Here is a 25274-nt window from a genome sequence, read left to right on the forward strand (position 1 = left end):
AGATTTGATTGAACTAACAAAATAAATTGTTCTAAAGTGTGTGTGTGCAGACCTCAAGTATACCCATTGTCTTAAAACTAAACAGCTCAGGAATAAATAAAATCTTTTAAAAAAAAACCAAAACAAACAAAAAAACCAGAAAACAAAAAAACAGAACAAAAACTAAACAGCTCAAGAATCTTGAGAGCATATCTATGCTCTCACATATTCATCAGATTTTAATGAAATTTGCTATGGTAGAAATTAATAGAGGCTGCAATCTACAACTAACATTAAGGATGACAGACAACAATAAATTATGCAATCAAAAATTTAATAACAAAGATACTATTTTTAACATGGTCAAATATACTTGGCTAAGTCCAGATTTTAAAAAACAAAAGAATCTAGCCCAACAGTACAACCATACACCTTTTTTATACAGAACATTCCATAGATCAACAGAAAATACATTTGAGCACAAAAATAAAAAATATTTAAAGAGAATCTCTAAGCAGCATTTTATTTCTGCAAAACAGACATATATCTTGTACTGATTAAATATCTACAAGTGCTTTTCCTTTACAAAAATACATATATTCTTAATAGACTAAGTCATTAACAATGACCTGGTAATCTTTCACTTCAATTTGAATGATTTATAAGCTAAATCTTACAACCACAAAAAGGTTTTTATCTGTATTAAGATGTTACCACTTTTGACAAAAAAAGCTTAAAATATCTTATATTTCAAAGGAAAATTAGCAACATAACTGTACAATATATTCTAGGATGGTTCTGTCACATGAGGGCTACTCTATTAAAAACTGGTGCTTGCTGTTGTGTTGCCAGATGTGGGAAGGCCGCAGACACTGGCGCTCTCCCACAAGCTCTTATCGTGGGCCACAGCTTCGTAAGGACACTTAGGCCCCCATCCCCATTCTAAAAAATACAGCAAAAGAAAACCGACCCCCCCAAAATGGTAGGCTGATCCCATGACATTTCTAACATGTAGAACTTCTGCCTGTTCCAGTGGACTGAGGGGAAGTCTAGGGATAGACGATCTGTTTCCTAGCTCTACATTGCCCAGAAATATTTAATCTTCATTTGTTCTAGATTAGTTTCTTACTCCACAAAGCTCTGAAAGGTGAAAGAAAACTAGACCCAGTATTTTAACACCTCTGTTTCATTTGATTCTCTATTTGAAGAGAATTAAAACTAAAGGGATTTCTGAATGTCTCAGTATTGAATCCTAGAAAAAGGGGCATAATGAGTATACATATTTGAATGAGCATTTAAAATAAATTATATTTAAGTTTAATTTCATAACTTTCTGAAAAGGAAGTGCTTAAGCATTTTAATTCTATTTGCAAATACAGTAAGGATAGTGAGTAAACATACTATTTGTGAAGACTACATTACATGGGGAAGAGAATAATTTCAAATTACTGGGAAAATGTCTTTGCTTTAAGAAAAAACCATAAACATCTTGTATTTAAGTGCATTTTAATGAACTTTCAATCTGACATTTTTCCATCAAAATACTATACACAATACTAGGTATATCAAGTAAATCCAGAATTGGCTGGTTATTTTGTGCTTTCAAAAGGGTTTCTGAGTCTCTAGAATATTTAATATTTTTCAGGTTTTCACAGACCAGATCTGGCAGACATGTTACGTTCCTTAGGGCAGGGATATAAACCTTAAAGTATTAAGAGCATTTTCATGTTTTCTCATCCCAAACATTAAAGTTATGACGAACTCCTTCATTTTTTGCAATTCCTATAACCAAAGTCTTACTGGTCCTAAGGCTTAGCCTGTTGAAAGATTCCTTATGATAAGCCAGAGTGTGTAACAGAGTGTCTCCAAGGAGGTCTGTCTAGTGGCTGATCAGAGAGACTGAACCGTGTGAGCTGTACCTTCAAGGTGGCCCCGGTGTCCGCTCACAAGGAAAATGGGGGTGGGGGGTGGGGGGTGTGGCAATGCTTCCTTGATGCATATACGCTCTCGATCTGGGACCCACTGTGCCAAGCTGGGCTGTGCGGCTAAATTCTAATCACAATAAAGTAATCACTGAGAAACAGGACAAAGAGTTACTTTAAAAAATAATAGGCTTTTATGAAAAATTTGCTTTTGGATACAAAAAAAGCATTTACTTATGGAAGTCTAATAGAATGTACTATTTTTCTATACATGTAAGCAGCATGGTCAGCACTTCTACTAAAGTTTGCCTTTAGTAAAATTTCTTCTGTTATTAAGACCCCAGGAACTAAATGAACCTAGTTTTAGTTTATATGGCCTCCATGAAATGGATTAAAGAGCTTCTCAAATTAAGAGTTTAAATTTTCCATTTTAGTTTTCTTTTCAAAGGATGCATTTCTCCCCCTTGCATCCAGGGGGAGCCAATTGTGGTGTTTCATCTCTTTCTCACCTTTGAGGATTTCCCAAGACCTATCAAGTGATGCTGGAAAAACGAGAGACATATTTGAAAGGAAGTGTGCTCTGATTATTGCAAGAAAAACCCACATTTGATTGATCTCATCACAAAAATTCAGTTTAAAGCCTTTCTTTGGTGATATTTTAGTAGTTACTCAAGGTTATTGAGTTACTAACTATATAAAATTAAACTGCAACCTAAAAAGTTCCAACCTCCAAACTGTTAAAACTGTCTCTCTTACCATGGTTATTAATCAAAAGTAGAATGTCTTTGGTGATCTCTATTTCTTATGAAAATCTTTCAAAAAGAGATTACTTTAACTTTAGTGCCTAGTTAGATACAAAACCATTCATAAGAGACAGGTACAGATAACTCAAAGTTTATGCAACAAATCTAAACAGAAATGCACTTTAGCAATGAGGCACTTTCTCTTAAAGATTTCAGTAAAGCTAAACAGCTCACAAAATTATATAACACACTTCCCCCCACCTTAGAGAGTCATTTAAATTTAGATTAAATTGGAGTGTATAATGTAGTTGAGCAAACTCATTACATTTATAAAACGTGGCATATTCGTATGGGACATATTTCCAATGAATAAAGAAATAATACACTTTTAGAAAAGTAATTAAAAGATATTACCCAAGGTACCTGCACCCCAGACTGAAAGACCTTATATTACCTCATCAATAAGCCTTTTAGTTCATTTTTTATACTTCTTAAAGTGTTTAGTTAATCTAGAGAAAAGGCTATATTCTGATTCTCTTATTAATGGATGTGATGACCCCAGCTAAAGTGGGATCTATAGGTCACAGTCCTTCTTTATACCCTGGGTTCCTTGACCCTCTTACATCTCTGATATCTAAGGCAGAGAAAACAGATGGTAAAATCTTTTATGGAAGTAAAGTTCTTTCAGTTCTTTGCTTAAGAAACAATAGATTAAAAAATTTTAACTTGATTCCCCAATTTTGTGGATTCAAATGATTATTTCTACAGGTTATTTATATAAAGACTTTTATTAGTACCCTAAGCTGATAAAACTAACCACAAAAGTTGCCTATATATTTTTTTCTGTACCTAGTTTCTTACAAATTCCACAATCTGACTTAGGGGATAATTAGTGTATTGCTAGACATGATAGTAGTCCCATACTTAGAAAATCATAGTTGAATATACCAAAAGAAGTCGGTTGAAGAAGTCTATGGTTCTTAATAGTAACATTGTATTACTCAGGACCATCACAAAATGAGTACCTTTCCCTAACTCGTAACTGATACCTTCCTTTACTTAAGGTTTTCTTTCACATGTTTTGGCACATATTCCATTGCATTTCAGTAAAAATGTTAACAGGTTAACATGGAATAATGGAGTTTTATATAAAACTATTCTCAATCCCATAATTGCTTCCTATGTATTTCCTTGGAAAAGAGTGAAATTACACGAGATGAGGCAGCAACAGGCCAGATTGAAAGATTTCAGGTATACAAAACTGATTTAAGGCTGTAAGTTTGGCTGGAGACCCAATCACATGCAGGTCTCATTTGTGGTTTTTAAAATGCACTCTCAATCCATTTGAGTTAATTAACTTCCATATGTAAAACACCATTTTAAACACTGACTGCGATTTTAAAATTTCTTAGAGATGTCAGGGAACTGGATTTCATAGCACAGCAAAATAATTTCTGTAGCAGAGAGTAAATTCTGTTCTTGGTTGAGTGTAACCTAACCATTTTTACAGCGTTAACAAAAATCTGCCTTTTAAATTCTGCTTGTGAGTCCTTCCAGGCACAAACACAATCTAACAAAATGAAATTCAGAGAGCATTGCCATAACCTTTGTCACAAAAGTCAAAACAAAAACAATAGAAGACTTTAATACAGACTAACTTGAAACAAAGATACATGGAAGAGATAATTATGAAGTTTCAGCCTTTTATGTTGTGAAATATATCAAGATTTAGCTGTATTTTGTATGTTTTTTAGAGTTGTACAATGTTACAAGAAGCATTTTGAGATTCAGAAGGCATTAATCCGTGATACATTTTACTGGAAAATGTAGCACATCTATAATGTATACAGTATAAAAACTATGTGTGTAACACACAGATTGTGCTCATGTCAGATTTCTAAAAGAGTTTTCCTAACTTTCAAGATTTTTCCTAAGTTTTAGAGGTTAACTTGTTTATTTTGAAGCAATTAATAAAACTTGATTTCCAAAGAAGTTTTTTGAAAACAACTGTAAATTTTAAAAGGTTTAAAATGAAGTTCTTCGTATAATTTAAGGTAACAAGACTTTCTTTGACTTGCAGACTAATCTCAAAATGAATGGAAGACTTAACAAAACTGCAAAATCAAGGACATTATCACAGCTCTGAACTTAATGAATTTACGTAAAAAACCAGAATCCCGTTTCCCCCTGATTACTACAGGATCTAAAATGAAATATCCTCAAACCATTAATTTCGGTTAGCATATTTACCTACTACACAGCATTTATTCTATTTTACGCATATGGTTTGGAAATGTGATAGGTAACTAACAGTTTTGATTGGTAATTGCCTTGAGACTTCTGAAATCCATAAAATAGCTAATGTTATCTGCTCTAAAAGTCCTAATATTTAAAATCATCCTACCCCTCTGCATGCCACAATGACACACACCTAAGGCCAACTTAAAAAGAGAGACACCACACTCATTAAATGGGAGCCACAATATAATGATGCACACAGAAAACAGGCTATACACAGTGACGTTTCATGAAGCAGCACCTGCATTTCATAAGGCATTATGAAAGTTTGACCTTACTGATGCATTAATTTTGTTAGAGTAAATGTGACCAGTTGTCAACGTCTTGAATGGTTGTGAATCCAACCTCAGGTCTCCACGAAGTCCCTCCCATTTTCCATCCTGAGGGCTAAGCTGCTCTCTTTGTGCAACTGGCAGACTACACAGCTGGAGGACTGAAAAAGTCTACCGCTATCATGTGCTCTAATGATAAGAATGATTGGCATTCTTCCCCAAAGACTTGCATACTCAAGAGTGAACTATTTCACACACAAAAAGCTTACTGAGAACAGGACAGTGGCTCAAAAACCATTCTTCTAAATACTTTTCCATACAAAAAAACTTCAAGAGACAGTAATTATTTCTTGTACAGTACTCTAAACAAAAGTTAATAAAATATTAAGTATGTGAACACTGCAACACCACACAGAGTCATAGTACTAGTGTAATCAAACATCAGGACAGTCTGGGAACAGGCAAGCAAGCTACGTGGGAGGCTGGACCGTGGCTGCACAACTAGCTGATGCCAACCCTGGCCGTACTGGACACCGTGAGACGGCAAAGATACCTTATGCAAGTGGTTCAGTAGCAGAATGGCACTTGGTTCACTCTTAATAGAAACAACATAAATGTAACTGACAATTTAGAGACAGACAAATGGCCTTATTTGCATGCTGAAAATCTGGTTGTGTCCCTCTTGTCCACACACCATTCACTGTGCGATCTGTTGATGAGTAAACAAAGTGCAGGATTCATCTCGGGGGGATCGAGGCCCCTTGGTCTAACCGAAATCAATTCTTGGTCGATACTGCAATACCATGGGGTAGGACTACAAAATAAAAACAGGATGATGAATGAGACGGTGTTTACATGAAAGCAATAAAGATTATATATAAAAGATTTTTAGAATACAGCATTCTACTTTGCAATATTTCCTGGTACTAGTGATTATGACAATTAAATGAAGACTAGTTACCTTTAAAATTATTTTTAAGTTGTCTTTTTTTTTTTTCCCCAGAATCAGTGAAGTTTTCTGTACTCTATGTAACAAAGGTCAAGTTCAAAGTCTCACTGATGTCACACCAGCTGGGTATGTGACCATTACTAATGTAACACTTAGCAAGGGCCAGGGGAGGACTGAAGGTTCTGGGCTCTGCATAAAGGCATTCGTTCCATCGATCGTTAACCAGGTGGGGCTGGATTCCACCCAGAGCTGCTGTCTGTGGCAATCCACTGAGTCACAAGGTAACAGACCTCTTGCTATGAATCAGTGAACCTGGGACAGTTTTCATGAATCACATTTTTTAAAAGTTAAGTTTGACACCTTTTTCTTTTTAACATTTAAACTTTAATGGTCCTTTAAAAAATGCTGAAAAACAAGTAGGTGTCCTCTCAACAGTTAGTTGATACAACTATATTCACTGTGGACTCTTCTATAATTGAAAGAAAGGTTCAGGTGGTCCTTGGTTGGTCTGACTCTGGAGAAGGTGTCCTACATCACCACACTAGAGATGGAAGTGCCTCCTGCATGTGAGAGGCACGTGCCACACAGCCACCTCTGTATTTGTCCTGCGATTTGACTATCATTTAGAACCTAAACATCAGAGTCAGAAAGGTCTGGAGAACCAATGGTTTTCCTTTTTCTGAAAGCTGCAGAGTCCCTTTTAAAAATGCAATTTTGAGGTGCAACTTCTATGAAACCAAAAGACAGTGTGGAGACTGTCACTGATGGTTCCCCTTCATCTCCGTGTAGGTGAACATAAATCTCTAGGAAAGAAAATTGTGTACTTTTTCATACATGTGAGAGAGATGGACCGAGGTTCTATAATCCTAAAAAATGACCATTTCTGTACTGATCTTAGCTATGTTATATACTGAGAAGACTCGTCATTGGAGTCTTTTCCCATTCAGCTCAGGATGGGAATGAAAATTTCTAGATCTTGCCCTTTCCAGCTGAGGACGTTAGGTGATGCCAACACCAGTCCTAAGGGCTGGCATAAAAGTCACAGTCTCTCAAGATTTCCATGGTCTAAATCTATTTTGATTTAAATTTTGTTTACTTGTTTTTACTTAAAATTTGTTCCTTCTAAATGAGAGTGTCTGGGAGAGGCACAGGAATCTGCATTTTATAAAAAACCTCCCTGGGTTTTCTGAAGCTCAGCCAGATGTGGAAACTGCTGCACAGGCATCCTACCCTAACTTGGATACTTCCCATTCTCTCTGGCCCAAGAGGCAGCTTGCCCCCTGTCACAACTATCTTCCTGGCTGTGCTCTCCAATATGGACTGTTGAATCGCATACTTTTGGCAAATAATTAAGCCACTCGTTCTAGAATCCCTTCATAATATATAGAAGAATCCATCACTGATTCTACTGGGATAAAGGTAGAGAGGGAAGTGAAATGGCTCATCTGTCTGTGGTCAGAATCTTCTGGAGCGAAAACCAGCTGGTTTTGTTCTCCAAGTAACCATTTGTGTTTGGTTCTATGAAGACACATGAAGTTTAATCTTACTGAAAAGTTCTAAAATGCTGGGAACTGTTAAGACATACTTGAAGTTCTATTTGTATTTCAGTTTGCTTTCTGTAGTAAAATGGCACTGCACATACTATCATGAAGTATGGCACGTCAACCCCTAGTGTTCAGTGAGTGTCCTGAACAGACCCACTTGTAGAGTTGCTAGTCCTCAGTCTCATCATGTCCTAAAATAAAAAATAGATACTTCCACAGTATATATTTCAAATGTGATAACTTTAGAAAATAATGCTGACCTTCACTGATGTGCTGCTTTTCTTAAAAAATCTTTATCATAAAAGTAAATGTGACAGATTTGGAAAATACAGAAAAGCACCAAGAAAAAAGCAAGATCATTTAACCATACCAACATTCAAAGATAACTACCATAATTATTTTAGTGTATATCCTTCTAGTCTTTTTGTCTATATACATTTTTTTTTCAAGACTGTAACCATGCCACACATATTGTTTGGAAAATAATTTTGTCCATGTAAAATTATAATTTCCATTAAAAAATTCCATGACTTCTACACTATTTAATATCCCATATATTTAATATCCCATGATATTTCTAAAGGATGACTATAATGCTTTTCTATAAAAGAATTAAAAGTTATCAATAAATCTTTTGTTATATGTTTTAGTTTATTCCTTTTTTTGTGTGTGTGATTATAAATTAATCTTGACCCAATGATCAGGACTGGTTCCTAGAAGTGGAACTGCTAGTTCCACTGCTGCTAGTTCAAACAGCACTCACATTTTTTAGGCTTTTTGATAAATACTGTCACACTAGGCTTCAAGAAAGTTATACTATCTTTACATTTCCAAAAGATATATGAGTGCTTTCTTCAATGGCCTCACCAATAATGAGTACTATATTTTCTTCCCTTCTAATACGGCAATTTAAGCATAAAATATTATTTTATTTCTTCTAAGGAAATTAACCATTTTAGTATGCTGATTAGTCAGTTTTGTTTCTTTTGTGACTTTCCTAAGCATGTCTTTTGTTCATTTTGTTTTTTTTTTATTCATTTTTCTAAGGAAAGGTAAACTTTGTCTTATAGATTTATATGAATTCTTCATGTATTAAAGACATTAAAACTTTCTGTCATACATTGCAAATGTTTCCTCAGTTATGGTTATTTTTGCCGTGTACTTTTCAATATTAACAGTCAACTTGGTTTGTCTTTGTTTCCCCTTACATGTACAATGAGAAAGGCTGTCTCTACTCTGACATTACTCAAACTATACTTCTTCCTGATCTTTGATGGTATCAGTTTTAATATTTACCACTTTAAGTCATGAGAATCTCCTGTAACATGAGGTATGGACTACATCTCCATCCCTGTCACCAAAGGTCGCAGTAAAATTTATTGGAAACAAACCTAGATCACACTCCCCCCATCACCCCCCCCCCCCACCATCTATACTCTGAGTTCACTGATTACTCCTGCCAACAGCCAACTGCTGTCTCTGCTCCTGCCTCACTGGCCTCCTTGCAACCCTCAAGCAACCAGATATAACCACTCCTGCAGGTCTTCCCACTGTGTTCCCTTCTTCTGAAGCACCCTACCCCAGATACACACATGGGCTAGTTCGCTCACTTCCTTTTGATTAAGAATCACCACTTCAAAGAGGTCTTCCCTTTATCTAAAATATTCTATTTATGTTTTCACACTACAAACTGTATTCATTTATTTTTCATCTGTTACCATCATTAGAGCATAAGCTCTATGAGGAAGAAGAATTTTGCTCATTTTTTACATCTGTGTCCCCAGGACCTAAAAGACTGCCCAGTGCATTTAAGTGCTCAATTGGTATTTGCTAAATGAATCATTTTTAATTCCGCTAACTTGAAATACTCTTTATAGACTCATACATATCAGACAGTCTGTTCCTGAGCCATTCTTTTGATTTGTATGTCTGTGTTTAAGTCAGTACCTATTTTAGTGACTTCAGCTTTAAGACACATTTTAGCATGTGGCAATGCACGTGCCCCCTGATTACTCACTGAAAAATGTGACTGACCAGAAGCACTAGTTGATACTTCCTGATGAACATCATACTTCCTGATGAACACTGATTGTGTTAAGTTAAACAAGAATCTGGTAAAAGTGTGCTTGGAACTACATCTAACTCCATAATTTAATTATGGGGGAGAAAAGACATCTCTATAGTATCTCATATATGATTTAAATTTCTTGTGTGTGAAGTGGTATTTTGGTTATTGATGAGGAAGTTTTTGACCTTAGAAAATCCATGCTGAAATATTTAGTGGTTACTGTCATGATACTTGGAATTTACTTTCAGACGGCTTCACAAAGAAACAACAGAATTATAAAGAGATTAATAAGATGAGAAAGGAAGAGAAGGAAAAAAGGGACAGAAAATGTAGCAAAATGTTGATTAGTAGAAATCTAAGCAAAAGTAAAGGATATTCCTTTGTATTATTTCAACTTTTGTTTTTTGGAAAATTTTCAAAATAAGTTGGTAGGAGAAACTGGGACTTAATAATGAATTTTATCAAATGCCTTTTTTGTATCTCTTGATGGTTTTGATTTGACTGTGTGTTTGTCTGCATAAAATATGTTTCTACTATATAACATACATTACTTCCCTCCCCCAATATTAAGCCATTCTTGTATTTCTGATAATAATACTATTTGGTCTTGTTATTCTTTTAGTATATGATTTTAGTGTATTATTTATTATCTTTGTATTTGTATTCAAAATGAGATTGATACTCGTTTTCTAGTTGGAGGTTCTCCGTCAGTTTTTGGTATCATGATTATGTTACTTTTGTAAAATGAATTTGGAAGAATTCTACCTCTTTCAACAATTTTTTAAAAGATTTATTTATTTATTTGAAGACAGAGATCACAAATAGGCAGAGAGGCAGGCGGGCGGGTTTCGGGGGGAAGCAGGCTCCCTGCTGAGCAGAGAGCCTGATGTGGGGCTTGATCCCAGGACCCTGGGATTAGGACCTGAGCAGAAGGCAGAGGCTTAACCCGCTGAGCCACCCAGGTGCCCCTCTTTCAACAATTTAAAACAATTTAGAATTGGAATAATTTATTGCTTGAAAATTTGAGAGAACATGACCATAAAACTACTCAGACATCCTTTGAGGAAGGATTATTATTTTCTTTTATGATTTAGTAATTTACATTTTCTTTCTTCATGGATAAATTTTGGTCCACTGGTAGTTTCCTAGAAAACTGTCCATTTTGTGGAACTTAAAAGTTTTTAAAATTTTAAAATAGTATAAAGCTATATACATTAAGTTTTCTTGAAATAAGTGATAACTTTTTCTCTGAAAATTTCTAATTGAACTTTGGCTAAAGGTATATCCTGTTAATTCTAAGTTCAACTCCATGACAGGACTAAAATCCACAATGAAGTATTCAAGAAAGAAAAGGCAATTTGTGAGGATTTAAAAAAATCTGATCTTACTCCAGTTCTCTAATATTTTAGGTCAGATTTTATGAACATCTTTAAGGAAATAGACATCAGTGCCAAGAGTGAAAGCAAAAAACCAGGTATGTATCAGTTCTAGTTCAAGGCATAAGCATCACTAAAATTTATCATCCCAGTTAAAATGTACTTTTATTAGGTAACTGGAAAATGGATAGGAGGAAAGTTTTTCTTAGTGCATTTTAAAATTAGTCCTCTTTCGTTTCTTCATTAAAAGAGGTAATCCAGGGAGAGCACACAGGGCGGGGCCTCGTAAGCAAACTCACAGTTCCACAGCGCTGTTGTCCTTAGGGTGATTCCCTAATCTGGCATTTTATCTTTCACTTGTGGGTGAATGACTGATTAAAAAAAAAAAAAACATGAAAATTTATGCAAAGAAGTATTGGGTATGGAGCAGAGATCCAACATGGAGTAGATTTCTCAAGGGGTAAAACTAGTAATTATTAAAAATTTCTGATTTTTAAATTAAGAAATAATTTAAATAAAAAATAATTTAATAAATTGTTAAAACTCTCATAAATAATGGCCTTAACACTTACAATTTCATCTTCAGTTCAGTGAAATTAATTAGATGAATGCAAGAGAACTAAAATAATGGGACACTCTGGGGACATAAATTGAAAAATGAAGTTTTGTAGCTCAGATAAATACTGGTTTTTCCAAGCTGCAGGTCTTAGAAACTCGGGTTTGGGAAGAAAGCAATCACCACCTTGGCAGGCGTCAGGTGGGCATATGTACAGTCGTGAGTGCCTCTTACCTGATACAAAGGGCCATCCTGAGAGCAGACTTGCGAAGCTGAGCAGTTCAGACACCGAAACTGCGGAGGAGATGAACTCATCAGATAAGAGGCATCCACAACTGGATACATATTTAAAACTGATTATTTAAACTATTTTAACGTCAAACATGAGTCAACATGATAATTTTAAGTAAACACTTTCCAAACTATGGTAATTTTTTTTTTTTTTAAGATTTTTAATAACTTAGTGACTGGTAAATGTAGCCTGAGACAACTTGAGTATCTAAATATCAGTTTTGTTAATATTCTGCAAGTATTTATGAAAATGGTGCCTATTGTTTCCATCTCCTCTTCAGATAATAATTCCTGGGAAAATCCTCATCTCTTCAATCCAGGAGAGGTACCCTCATTCTTCTACCCCTTTCAGTGACTAATCTCTCTTAGCTCGCTCTTCTACTACCCGTGAAAGCAACACTGTTTAGAGTTCAGAGCTCTGAAAGGAGTATGTAGTTTGCCCCAACATGTAAGGGGTCTGTTGTCTGTTTTAGATTAGGTTCTTTATATTGCTCAGATTAGATTTTTAGTCTCCATATCTATTTTAAGAGTGGAGAATATGAACTCCTTGAGTCTTTATCTTATTCATATGCACTGTCTTCATAACTAAGGCCCAGAAATGGCATACAGCAGCTTCTCAAAAAACTGTTTCATGAGTAAATCAATGAATGAACACATTTTAAACTACTGAGTAGATTCAGTTATAAACCCACTAACTTTTAACAGTTTAACCATTCACAGTAAAGAAAAAAAATCATTCCCAAATCTTGATTTTTCAATGTTGAGCTAAATACTTATTAAGCATGAACTTTAATTGTAACACAATTATAAACAATGAAATATATACTTTAAAATTATGTGTATATGAATTTAACATTGCATGCCACTTCAAAATAGGAAAATATACATAAAAATAGGTATAAATTAACCAGGAAAAATCTAACATCCTAAAGCAAGCAGCTTTTTAAAGGTAGACTTTGAAATAATGTTAACGTAAGAAATGATTAAAATAAATGTACTGGTAGCCTTTTAAATAAAATTTTAGAAATTTTCCATTTACCCAAAAGACTAGCCATTTTTTCCAGGAGTGAGTCCTGGACTTTCTGTATAGGGCTCATCAGCATGTTGGAAGCCAGGCCCAGCACTGCTATCCTTAGCAATCGTCCCTTTTCTCTCTGAAGAGTCCCCAAACTCTGGCCTATCAGACTTTGCAAGTCCTGAACAGCATTTAAGAGTGAAGAGTTAAGGTGAATGAGGCTATTTCACTAAGTGATTACAAGTCAAGGAGAATGTTTGTTTTTTTTCTAGAAGTGCTTAATAATGCAGATAAAGCAAAGCAAGACAAATGTGGCGAGGTAACTTGGGGTATGTCCTGGCAGGAAGTTGTGAGAAGCGACAAAACCAACCAGGATCAGCTGGGAAGGAGGGGCTGTACTGAGAGTTAGTACTCAACCTACCCAAGATAAAGGAGAGCAGGAAGAACATGAGTTCGTGATGAAAACTGAGGCCAAATGGAAAAATATGAATAGTAAGCTCCCAGGGATGAGAGGAAGTTAAGTGAGAATTACAATAACAAAATGCAACATATATAAGCTATTCATAAACTCACTAGCATTTACTGTGTCAGGTACTTTATAATATTTCATTCTTACTAAAAAATTTCAAGACAGGTATTATTACACCCAAATTTTAAGGATTAAAAAAAAACAAAACAAAACAAACAAAAAAAACAAGAGTGGAAACTAGGAACGAGAATAGCTCAGTTGGTTAAGCATCTGCCTTCAGCTCAGGTTATGATCCTGGGGTTCTGGGATCAGGCCCTGCGTGGAGCTCCCTGCTCAGAGGGGAGTCTGCTCTGCCCCTCCCCTCACTCATGCTCTCTCTCTCAAGCAAACAAATAAAGAATCTTAAAGAAAAAAAAAAAAAAACCAAGAACTAGGAAGCAGAAGCAGAACACAACTGGGAGGAAACAGTTACAATATATATAACCAAAGATTATAGAATCCAGAATGTATAAAGAGCTCCTAGAAGTTAGAAAAAGACAATCACACAATGGAAAAACAGCAGCAAGGCAATGGATAGGAAAAAGAAACTTCACAGAAGAAATACAAAATTGATGCAAAATTCATGTGCAATGTTGGTGAAGATTTCAGAAAACGGGAACTTTCATATATTACCGGTAGAATTATACACTGCTAAAATCTTTTAAGAAGGAAATCTGTATCAAAATTTAAAACATGCACACTCCATTGTAAATCCATATCTGGAATCTAGCCAATAAATATGCTTGTACATGTGCGAGAATATATATATGTGCTGGAATCTAGCACTGCTTGTAATGTTTAAGAAACTTGAAAAAGTCTGAATTTCCACCAAATTTCCACCAAAGGAGCATGTTAATCAGATTATGCTGCAGCTGCACAAATGGAATACTATCAACTTGTTAGAAAGAATTGTATCAAGTTTGTTGATTCTCCATATGACACATCAACAAATGAGGAAATAAAAGTCGAAAAAAAAAGTTGCAGAACAGTACATGTGAGTCCATTCATGTTTAAAAATGTGAATACTGCACATACTTATGAACAGGATCATTCATATATTCTTGATGACTGGTCTAGATGAGTTCCTTCCAGACTGAGATCTAATTCTGTAACTCTACACCCTCAATTTACAGATGTGGAAGCTACAGGGTAAGTCAGTAGTCGTGGATCACGTTTCCTAAGAAACGGTTTTAAGAAAAGGTACATTTTCTTCCACTAATAAGTGAAAGATGAACACCAATCTTGAGTATAATACCTTCAGGTATCAATGTTATTATGAACTGAAAAATCTCTAAGAGTTAGCTAAGTTTAACCAGATGTTTGATTCCTAAAGATAAAATCCCAAAAGGGGATTTTATCAGAGAACAGGCTGAGCCTTCAGTGGAACTGCCCCAGGATAAAGAAGAGAAAAGAGGTGGAGATGCTGTGTGGCTCAGGGAGATGTTGCTCTGAAGAAACCGAGGCCAAGTGGACTTCTCCAAGATTCTTTCTAGGAGTCCAGACCTCAGACAAGGTAAGGAGGTGATGGAACAGAGTGGCCTTGCCTGAGACAGAAGACCCTGGGGGCAGAGGCAGCATCCCATGTGAAGAGGGAAGAGAGTACAGGGTTGACTCAGAAACCTAGGAGAGCCTAGAACACATGAGGAGAACACCCCTGCCCCAACACCCACAGCACTGAGTAGACTTAAAAAACCCCGCAAAGATGCCAATTTCAGCCATATCAACCTAAAAATTTATTCCAATGCCAATCATAATCCCACTCTCAAGTTCATCTGAAAAAATAAATGGGTAAAATTAGCACCATTTTTGAAAGAACGAGCTTAGCTATAACAAATATGAATATACATCGTAAAGCAAATTAGAAGGCCTGTTTGCCTTATTAATTAGTTTGAACTTTATTCAAAATTATCCCAAAGAAAATGGACAACTGAGGGGCTTTAAATTAGGAGCGGGGTATGATCAGATTTTTATAAAAACTATACATACTGTGTAATATGCTGGGATAAGACTTGTGCAGAAGAACAAAATATAATGTCCAGGAACATGTGTGTACATATCTGTGTGTACCTATTTCTGTGTATGTGTACATGCGTGTACATACCTGTGTGTCCATATACATGTATGGATACATATGTACAGATAATGGTGACAAATCAAAACACTGAGATATATAAAGTATGGCTTACTTAATAAATTACGTTTTTGGCATAAGCATCTTAGAATAATTTTTCCTAGAGTCTTAGCCTCATCGTAGGTATGTGCATGTAAGTAAGTAAATCTTAAGTGGGTCCCAATGTTTAATGTAAAAAAGTACTGGAAAGAAGCAAAAGAAGCCCCCATGGTGGTCATGAGTTTTGGTAATCAGCTGACCCCAGGCCAACCCACAGCCAGGTACCAAGAACCGCAGGCAGAGTCATGTGAGCTTGTCAGACATCCTGGCATCCTGTTGGAAGTGGAGGGTAGAGATGGGAGGGACGTGACTGCATCAAATACACTAGAAGGGGCTTGATCACGAAATGACTGTTTTATTGCTAATTTGTCCATTCATTCCAACTGTTAGAATTCACTAATTATTATAATAATTCATAATTAGTTGGAACATTAGCAAACATTTAAAATTAGCAGAAGTCAAATGGGAAATGGAGATTCAAATAAATGAGATGATCTTTAGGATATATTTTGCATTAACTATGACATTATAAAAGAAACTTTTCATTCAATTTACTCTTTGAACAGATACTGAGTATTGGTACTAGGCCCTGCTCTGGGTACTGGAGACTCCGCAGTGAACAAATCACTATCCCTATCCTCAGACTACATTTGAGTTGGGGGACAAACAATGAACATAAATAAGTGGCATAGTGTGCCAGATGCTATGAAAAAAAAATACTCTAGAAAACAATCAAACATAAAATGGATTGGGAGAATGCCATATTGGGAGTGGGGGTTGTACTATTATAAGGAAAGTCGGAGGCCTCACTGAGAAGGAGATGTAGAAGCCAAATTCCTTGGGCGAAGAAGGTAAAGAAAATGATTCACATGGGTAACTTTGGGAGGTAGGAGAAAGCCCAGCATGTCAGAGGAAACAGAAGTGAGTGGGGCTAGGCTGTGTTGAGTCAAAGGAGAATAAAGAGTAAGATCACAGAGGTGTCTGGGGAAAATTGTGGGGGTCCGTATCTATAAGTCCTGGAAGGACTTCAGTTTTTGTCTGAATGGTATGAGATGTCCCTGGAGAGTTGAGAGCAGAGAAGTGACATGTTCTAATTTGTTCTCAGGGGATCCCTCTGGCTGCTGTGCTGGGCCAGGACACTAGTGGGACCCTGGGTGGAGGCAGGAGAGGAAGCATGGAGCTCAGGGAGATTTTTACAGAACTTCTGGAGAATGGTGACAGCTGCATGGCCCAGAGTGGCAGACATGGTGGTGGGGGGGACATAACTGGACTCTGATCGTGGTACTCTGATAGGAGAGGTCACAGAATTTGCTAAGGATAGATGACAGAAAAAGAAACCAATCAGGACTGACTTCAGGGACTCTGGTCTGAGAAACTGGAAAAAATGGAACTACAAATCTTAGAAATACTGAGATTATAAAGACTGAGGTTAGAAACAGTTCTGTCATACTGAAAAAATAAAATGGACTAATATATTACCGCTGTGCTAAAGATAAGATCTAGTTTTCCTATTTATTGGTTTAGTTTTTACATGAATGAAAAATCATAAGGTACTGAACCATTTTCCCAACCAACCTATATTAAGATATGCTTTAAACAACATAGGAATTGAAACTATCAGATATGTGTAATCAGAAACACAACTGTAGTAAAGACTGATTTAGCTGATAGTCAATTAATGACAATTTCTTCAAATTAGCTCTTACTGCTTTGACTTTAAAATATCTGGCAGTGTGGACGACCTCTGGGAAGGGACTGTGAGAAGGACAAGTGAGCGCTATCTCTTCAACCTTAAGGCAAACCTATTCATAGCACTTGAAAATCATTAACACATAATAAAATGCTCAAAGACTTATCAAAGAAAACTAAAATTACATTATGATATTATATGCGATATCACAATATCTAAGCCCCCACAGTGCTGGGTAAGGGATAACTGACTACCTCTGTAATCTGCACCTGGTACCTGAAACATTTTGGTTGGAAGGATTCAATGAGGGTGATGTATGTAGAACCATTTTAAAAAACTATAAAATATCCTAGAGGGTGGTAATAATTTACCAAGTACAAAGATTAGATTTTTTTTTTTAATGAGGCTTAGAGGGTCTAATGAGTTCTTCCTGGCACATGACTAGCTGGTGACTGGTACTAGAACAGAATCTTTTCTTCCTGGTCATGAGAATTCAGCCTCACAAGGAAGTCTTCACCAAAGTGGGATTCAGAAAAAAAAAAAAAAAAAAAACTGACCTTAGAAGTTAGGTGCTTTATTTATTGTTATATCAAGATATTTCTAAAAAACATAGCCAATTTTCCTACCCATTGAATACAACACCCAAAAATGATTTTTGAGGTTTTATAACTATTCCATAGATGTTTACATTCCACAGAAATAGGTTTTTGAACAATCCTAATTATATTCAGATTCTGTATTGTCTTTGAGAGGGGTTATATTCCTTAATTTTGTATTTTTTATAGTTAATTTACATTTTCATAAGAAAATGTAATAAAACCCAGCTTATTAGAGAGATTAAAATTATGCAGAGTTTAGAAGTAGGACATATTGTACCATAAACACCACAGACTCTTAATGTCTGAGAGGACCTTGGAAGTCATCTAGTTCAACCTTCTAGTCAATCTCAATTAATGTGTATTCATGTAATCAGATTATGAAGAGAATTTGGTAACATTAGGACCACATTCCTCACTGATATACATTAGCCTTATAATCCCTAGTCCCTTGGATTTCTCTACTATTAATGTTCTACATAACTCAGATAAGATATGCTTGAACCTTCTAATTAACCCTAAACAAAGGTACAATTCAAAATAGACAAGTCTCCTTTTGGGTGTTTTGGATTTTTCTCAGGTCTTCTCCTTTTACATCATTTCTCTCATATTGCCTTGGGCCTAAGCCACAACAATCTAATTCTGACATCAGAAACCACAGCAAACTCACTTACCCTTTGGTCCAATTTTATACTTTCACATAAACGAGGTACCTGAAAAAAAGATTACCTAGATTCTACCCTATCTGTTCCCTCTGGCACAACCAAAAAATAATATCAACGATTAAACAACGTACTAATCAGGGCAAAACTTCTCCCTTGACTCCATATAGTTAGACGTTCCCATATTTTATTGGGGTTTAAAAAAATTTAAGTGTCATCTTTTCTGTATTGAGGTAAGTAGAGTGCTGAACATATTTAGATGGAGTTTTTTAACTCACCATAAATATAACAAAACCACATTTAACACAGATTTTGGCTTTGTATTTAGGACCAATTATCATGGAGTAGCTGAGATAAACAGTAAAAGGAATCAGTTTCTTCTCTTTACAGACTAGGTTTTTTTTTTGTTTGTTTCTACATTATACTGCTTATTAGGAGTAGCAAAATGGCAATATAACTAAATATACACATAGGTAAATATAAAAGCAATTTACGTTTTCGCCTCTTAGTCGCCATCTTGTCATGTAGATGAATTCCATAGTGTGATCCTTCCCCATAATTTCACCATTGCACAGCACATCCAACTTTAAAAAGAACAGTTACAGATCCATTAACATAAGTAATTTTTAATTCATTAGTGTCTAAAGCCTTTTCCCCAAATTTCAAAAAAGATTCAAGTAGATATAACAAAATAAAAGTGTTAACTGTTATTTAAAAAGAACACTGAATATTTTTATTAAAAGCACTGGTCCATCTCATAATTATTAATGATTCAGATATAAGTAACATGAAGTGGTGCTTGTCTTGTCCCACGTGCCTGTCACTGAAGTCTATCCACATGATTCTGAAATGCAGTGTAAGGTTTCTCAGTCCATGTCTCTGTGCACCCTTAAAGGTTTAGACATATTTCTGTGATTGTCTCTTACAGAATGGGAAGGAATTGTGGAGGCTTCAAAGCATCTTTGGCTTATGAATTCACCTTTCAGAATGTTTCCATCTTCTCAAGATTTAGAGGACTTGCTTTCCCCTCATTAATTTGTAGTCAAAGAGGGTAAAGGAATGAGTGTTTGGATGCAAGATTTGTGGGTACTTCAAGGCATTTGAGAATTCCTGGTAATTGCCTGTAGCTAAGTTGATATAACAGTTAGGGCCAGCAATGCCACAGGCTGCTATCTTCTTGGGCTCTCTGGCCTGTTTTGCTTGGTTGGTAACTTGCATAATACTTACAGGACCCTCTTCTCACCTTGCATCGAACTTCAAAAAGGGATGAGCTTCCCAAAGCTCACTTTTGCTCTAGAGCTGCAGGAACAAAACAACACCCCAAATCCTTAAGGCCCCAGGAACTGTGGCTATGATTTACCAATTCAACAAAGCATAGTTAAACATTTATCATAGGTCCCTATAAATAAAAAATTTCAGTTCTCTAGCTATTAAAAGCAAACTGATAAAGAGTTTGAAGTATGGGAAGGGGAAGAAAAATGGGTTTTAAATAATTCTATGTCTGGTTAGACACTAGAGAGTTTTGAACTTTAAGTCTAAAATGAGTAGCATTCTAATTGTATTAGACAAATTTTTAGCTGAATTATATTGATATTTTGATGATTTATGTTGACTTGCATGGACCTCAAAATGTTTCTCAGACATTTTAAAAGGACAAAATAGATAATTTTATTTTTTTAACCTTGCCTGTAAAATAAATTCACAAGCAAAGTAGTAAAGAGATTTAGGATGCAATTCCTAGTTAGATACACTGCGTCTGTTGTCATTTAAAAACCAAACTATCTTGCCCCAATTAGCAATGTTGTTGCAAAAGCTTCAGTTGTAGGTACTTCATTAAAACATCACCCTATGTGTTAGACAGCAAAATAAGGGTTTGTGGGGGGGACCAGTAAACGTTACTAAAAATCACAGGAACAGTCCTTTACACTGGGATAGATAGGGAGCTGTCAGTGGACAGTTTCCTGCCCTGTTGGCTTGTAGTGGGGAGAGAGATACTGTGGGCCAGCAGCAAGACTGTACGAAAGAGAGAGTACTCTCAGCTCTAACAACTTCCTGGAACCTAGAAAATGACTCAGTGGGTCACCCTTAGAAGTAAGGAAATAAAACTGCGTGTGGTATTTTTAAGAAGAGAATAAAGTACAAAACCGAATCATAAAAACAATCTCATTTTCTGTTTTCACTGTTGTATCTAAGTTGTCATCTTTTACTTTACCAAGTACATAGGGCTTTGATTAACTTTCACAATTTTTTCCCTAATGTAAAAGCTGATGTCTCTGGAAACGTTTTAATCTTCGTAGGATCAAACCACAGTAAGAATTTTTAACCCATGGCTTATTAGTTTTCTAAGAGTTTTTAAATAAATTTAGGATCAGAAGCTTCCTCAAAATACATAATACATGTCAATGCCTATGTTCAAATCTTATTTTATTTCTGCTATGATAAAAAGTTCATATTAGTATTGGTATACATAATAAAGAACTAATGTTGCCTTTGATGTCCTTGTTTATTATATAGGAAACTAGTCTCAGTCTTTCGTTTCTTCAGAAGCTACTTTCAGAACCCAAAGAGGAGGAAGAGAAATTAATTCAAGTAGTTAACACTGCCATTTGGACAGGTGAGAAATGGTAGCCATGTCTCCTCATTACTCCTAGGATCATAAACATTCTCTAAACATTGAACACATTACAAGCTGTGCTGTGATCACCATGAGGGCAATTTATCTCTCCATAAGGAAACTGGTAAATGGCATTTATGCAGATGCAGTTATGCTGGTTTTACCTACTGCTACACAATATCATTTTTGCATATGACACAATTAAAGGAACATTAGTTACAAAATCCTTTTTAAAAACACAATGTTTTAAATTCTGACAAAGAAGTCTATAAAGTAGAAATGGATCCTGAAGGTCTCATTAAAAAAAAAAAAAAAAAGAACCTAAAGCATATTGGCATTAAAAAAAATCTAGCTGTGGTATTATTCAGGGAACATTTAAGCTATTTAAGTATCTCTTCTAATTGTAAACCACTAAATGCATTAGTAGCCTATTTTAGTTATATGTTAAATTAAAAAATACACATTATAAATAGAATACTATACTCTCAAAATTACATTTTTAACATGAAAATAACCCAAGTTTCCACAAAAGTTAAATGTATTTTCCATTAATTTTTACTTATTTTGTTAGAATTTTGTTCAGATCAGAATTATCAAAATGATCAAGATTAGATTAACAACTTACCTCATAAGAACTTGGAAGTTTTAGTTTCAAACTTAAAAATTTTTTAATAGTTCCCACAGTTACACGCGTAGAACACCGAATGAATTTCTTCATTAAACCCTAAAGGAAATAAAGATTACTAATTAAAATATTCTACTTTATTTTTAATGGAACCACAGGTGTCACTTCCACTGTCATTTTAAGGATTTTTCAAAATATTCTCTGAAAACATTTCAAAGTATAACTCCTTAGTACTAGTGAGTAAAAATGTTCCTAATTCTTGGGTACTTACATGATATTCTTCAAGAATGTATAAGGAAAATCCTGGATATCTGACAATCTCCATACCTCTAAACAATTCGGTTAACAACACATTATAAGTTTAATAAAAAAGATCACAAAAAGCATATAGAATATTTTATTATATAATGTCACTTCTAAAAGTATTAGGGATTTTTTTAAAAGTCTCATAACTTTATTTTTTAAAAGAGCAGTGATTTCAAATGGGGCTCTAAGGAGTCAGATGTCTGATGGACTGTGGTAATACTTTACTGAAAAAACAATGTTCTATGTGTCTTGATTTTCCCCATTTTATTAGCAGTACTAATTTCCTCTTTAAGCATGAACATCACTAAAATATAAGAAGCAATCCAGAATGAACACTCAAACTGAGAATGAGTCAAAATGATAAACATGAACCAATTTGTAAAACAAAATTACATCTCCAAACCAATAGTAAAACAAACACCAGTGATTCAATCTTTTAAAAATATAAAGTATTACTTCTACGTATATGTATAAGGTATTAGGTCAGCAAGCAGAATTGTTCTTAAATTCATTAAGCCAAAAGTAGAGCCTTCCATGGGGTGCCTGGGTGGCTAGGTCAGTTAAGTGTCCGATCTTTATTTAGGCTCAGGCATGATCTCAGAGTTGTGAGACTGAGCCACACCTTGGGCTCCACACTGGGCATGGAGTCTGCTTAAGATTCTTGCTCTCCCCCTCCATCCCCCTCACCCCTTCCCACCAACACATGCCTGCTCTCTAAAAAGAAAAGAAAAGAAAAGAAAAAAAAAAAAACAAGCCATCCAGTTATTATCTGTTCTTAGCAAATGTGTTCCTAGCAAAAACCAACAGAAACAAATTTACAAATGGTGCTTGGTCACTATTCAGATGGTAAAGTATCCATTAAAAGAAAACAGAAGTCAAAAGTTACATCTAAAGCAAAACATATTCTAGCCATTTCAAATGGGAAGACTGGTACTCTAGATGGCATGGAAGCAAAGGGATAAAAAATCAAACAGATCTTCCCTATATCTATTCACAACATTTCAACTACCCTAAGGTTTCCTGTCTATTTTCTTGTTCCAAACAGCTTATAGAGAATGCTTTGCACATTTTCTGGGTCCTCGTTAATGTGTGCTAACGTGTGCATATAAGAGTATGTAAGAGTGTAACGTGTGGTTACTGAAAGACACATGTATTATCTGCAGAGAAATCTCAGGTGTTTAAAGAGCCTATAGAAATGACCATGGCATCACCACTCCTAAGGTCTCAGAGATTATTAACAAGTATAGAGGTGTCAGAGATTTAAGGGAAGCTTTTAAAAACTAGGCAAAAGCTTGTTTCAGGAGTTTATAATTCAGTAAGGTTTGACAGTAATCTCTAAGAAAATTCTGGCCTGCATTATTTATTTGTTTATTTACTTAATATTTTTATTTGCTTTTCAGAGAGAGAGAGCACAAGCAGGGGGAGAGGCAGACAGAGGGAGAAGCAGGCTCCCTGCTGAGAAAGGAGCCAGACGTGGGACTTGATCCCAGGACACTAGGATCATGACCTAGTGCTTAACCAACTGAGCCACCCAGGCATCCCAAGAATTACTTAATATTTGATTTGTAAGTACTTAGAAAATGACAATATAACAAGTATGCATTTTCTCTCTATAGAAACATTCTACAATTATACCAAAGTAATCCTGTTGCTTCCCAGCTAGGTATACCGTAGACTTGCTATACAGGTCTCTAAAAAGTAATCAACACATTTTAACAGGGGCAATGACAGTTAAGAGTGTTAGCAGAGATGATGGGACGGTGGGGAGAAACTTAGGTGATCTTAAGAGCAGTGCTTCTTTCCTGCCATTTCATTTCCTAACACAGAAAATGGAAACATTTGTACTGCACACAGGGGTTAAGGGGAGACTGTGGCCTGAGAAAGTAGCTGTATAGCCCAGGCCCTGCCATTTGCTCTGGTGGGATCAACATTCTAGGTTCCCTCCCCTGCATATCTGAAGAAATATTGTATGGAAAAAGAGCTGTTACCTTTGTTACAATGCCCTTGGCTTCAAACCTGTTCCTCAGGCCAGAAGAGGAACAATTCAAAAAAGGCTCTTTCTGCTTCTAAGGTGGTTACCCTAGAAGTATTTTTACCCTTTATCCCCCACCCACCTCCCTTTTTTAGAAGAGTTAGGAGACTAGATCTGAAATCAGCTAGTGGTCAATGTCATGGGTTACAGTTTTCCACTTGTAGGACACAATTCAACAAATCCTAATTCTTATGATTATTTGAGTTTTTTTTTTTATTTTTTTCTGAAAGATTTTGAGTGAGAGAGAGAGAAAGAGCAGGAGTGGGGGGAAGGGGCAGAGGGAGGGGGGAAAAGGTGGCTCCCCGCTGAGTAGGGAGCCCAATGCGGGCTCCAGTCCTGGACCCTGATATGACTTAAGCCAAAGGTAGACACTTCACCAACTAAGCCACTCTGGCACCTCTGTTTTTTAAAATCCAAATCTCTAACAGTGTTTTTTCTTTCATCTTTGGAATGGTATGGGTAGTACCTTCCCAGCTAAAGCAATTGTCAAGCTTGACTTTGACTTTTTTTTTTAATTGAAATATAATTCAAATACCATAAAAGTCACCATTTAAAGTGTATAGTTCAGTAATGTTTAATATGTTCATGAGGTTGTGTGACCAGTACCATTACCTAATTCCAGGGCATTTCATTATCCCACTAAGAAACTTATGCATTAACAGTCACTACTACTTCCTTCTCCCTTGACCTGACAAAAGCCAATCTACTTTCTGTGTCTATGGACTTAGTCTGGACATTTCATAGAAAAGGAATCATACAATATGTGAATTTTGTGTCTGACTTCTTTCTCTTAGCATAATGTTTTCAAGGTTCATTCATGCTGTAGCATGTATTAGTATTTGACTCTAGCTTATAGTTTATTATACACTATCCTAACTTATTTTCCTTTTTGAAAAAAAAATTTAAAGGCATCCTACTTGGTGTGAAGTGGTATGTCATGTGATTTTGATTTGCATAGGTCCTAATGACTAATGATGTTTAGAATTTTTTCATGTGTTCATTGGCCAATTTTTAAATCTTTTTTAAAAAAAGATTTTAATTTATTAGAATGAGCAAGC

The 25274-nt window shown here is 35.6% G+C and overlaps 1 protein-coding gene across 3 annotated transcripts in view; it reads right to left on the minus strand.

Moving 5' to 3' along the window:
* Positions 1 to 294: 294 nt before the first annotated feature.
* PCGF5 (polycomb group ring finger 5) overlaps positions 295 to 25274 on the minus strand; it is a 123671-nt gene continuing 98691 nt past the window's right edge. For 2 of the 3 annotated variants that reach the window (XM_045068904.1, XM_045068903.1), the window contains exons 7-10: positions 21879 to 21977; positions 19134 to 19223; positions 11942 to 12001; positions 295 to 6028 (exon numbers count right to left, since the gene is read on the minus strand). In XM_045068904.1, the coding sequence (XP_044924839.1) occupies positions 5981 to 6028; positions 11942 to 12001; positions 19134 to 19223; positions 21879 to 21977 (297 nt within the window). In that variant the 3' untranslated portion in view covers positions 295 to 5980. The remainder of the gene's footprint in view (positions 6029 to 11941; positions 12002 to 19133; positions 19224 to 21878; positions 21978 to 25274) is intronic. The other variant, XM_045068905.1, reaches the window with a different exon arrangement.

Source organism: Mustela putorius, unplaced genomic scaffold (genome assembly GCF_011764305.1).
Source record: "Mustela putorius furo isolate JIRA1106 unplaced genomic scaffold, ASM1176430v1.1 tig00003909_pilon_pilon_pilon, whole genome shotgun sequence".
Classification (NCBI taxonomy): domain Eukaryota; kingdom Metazoa; phylum Chordata; class Mammalia; order Carnivora; family Mustelidae; genus Mustela; species Mustela putorius.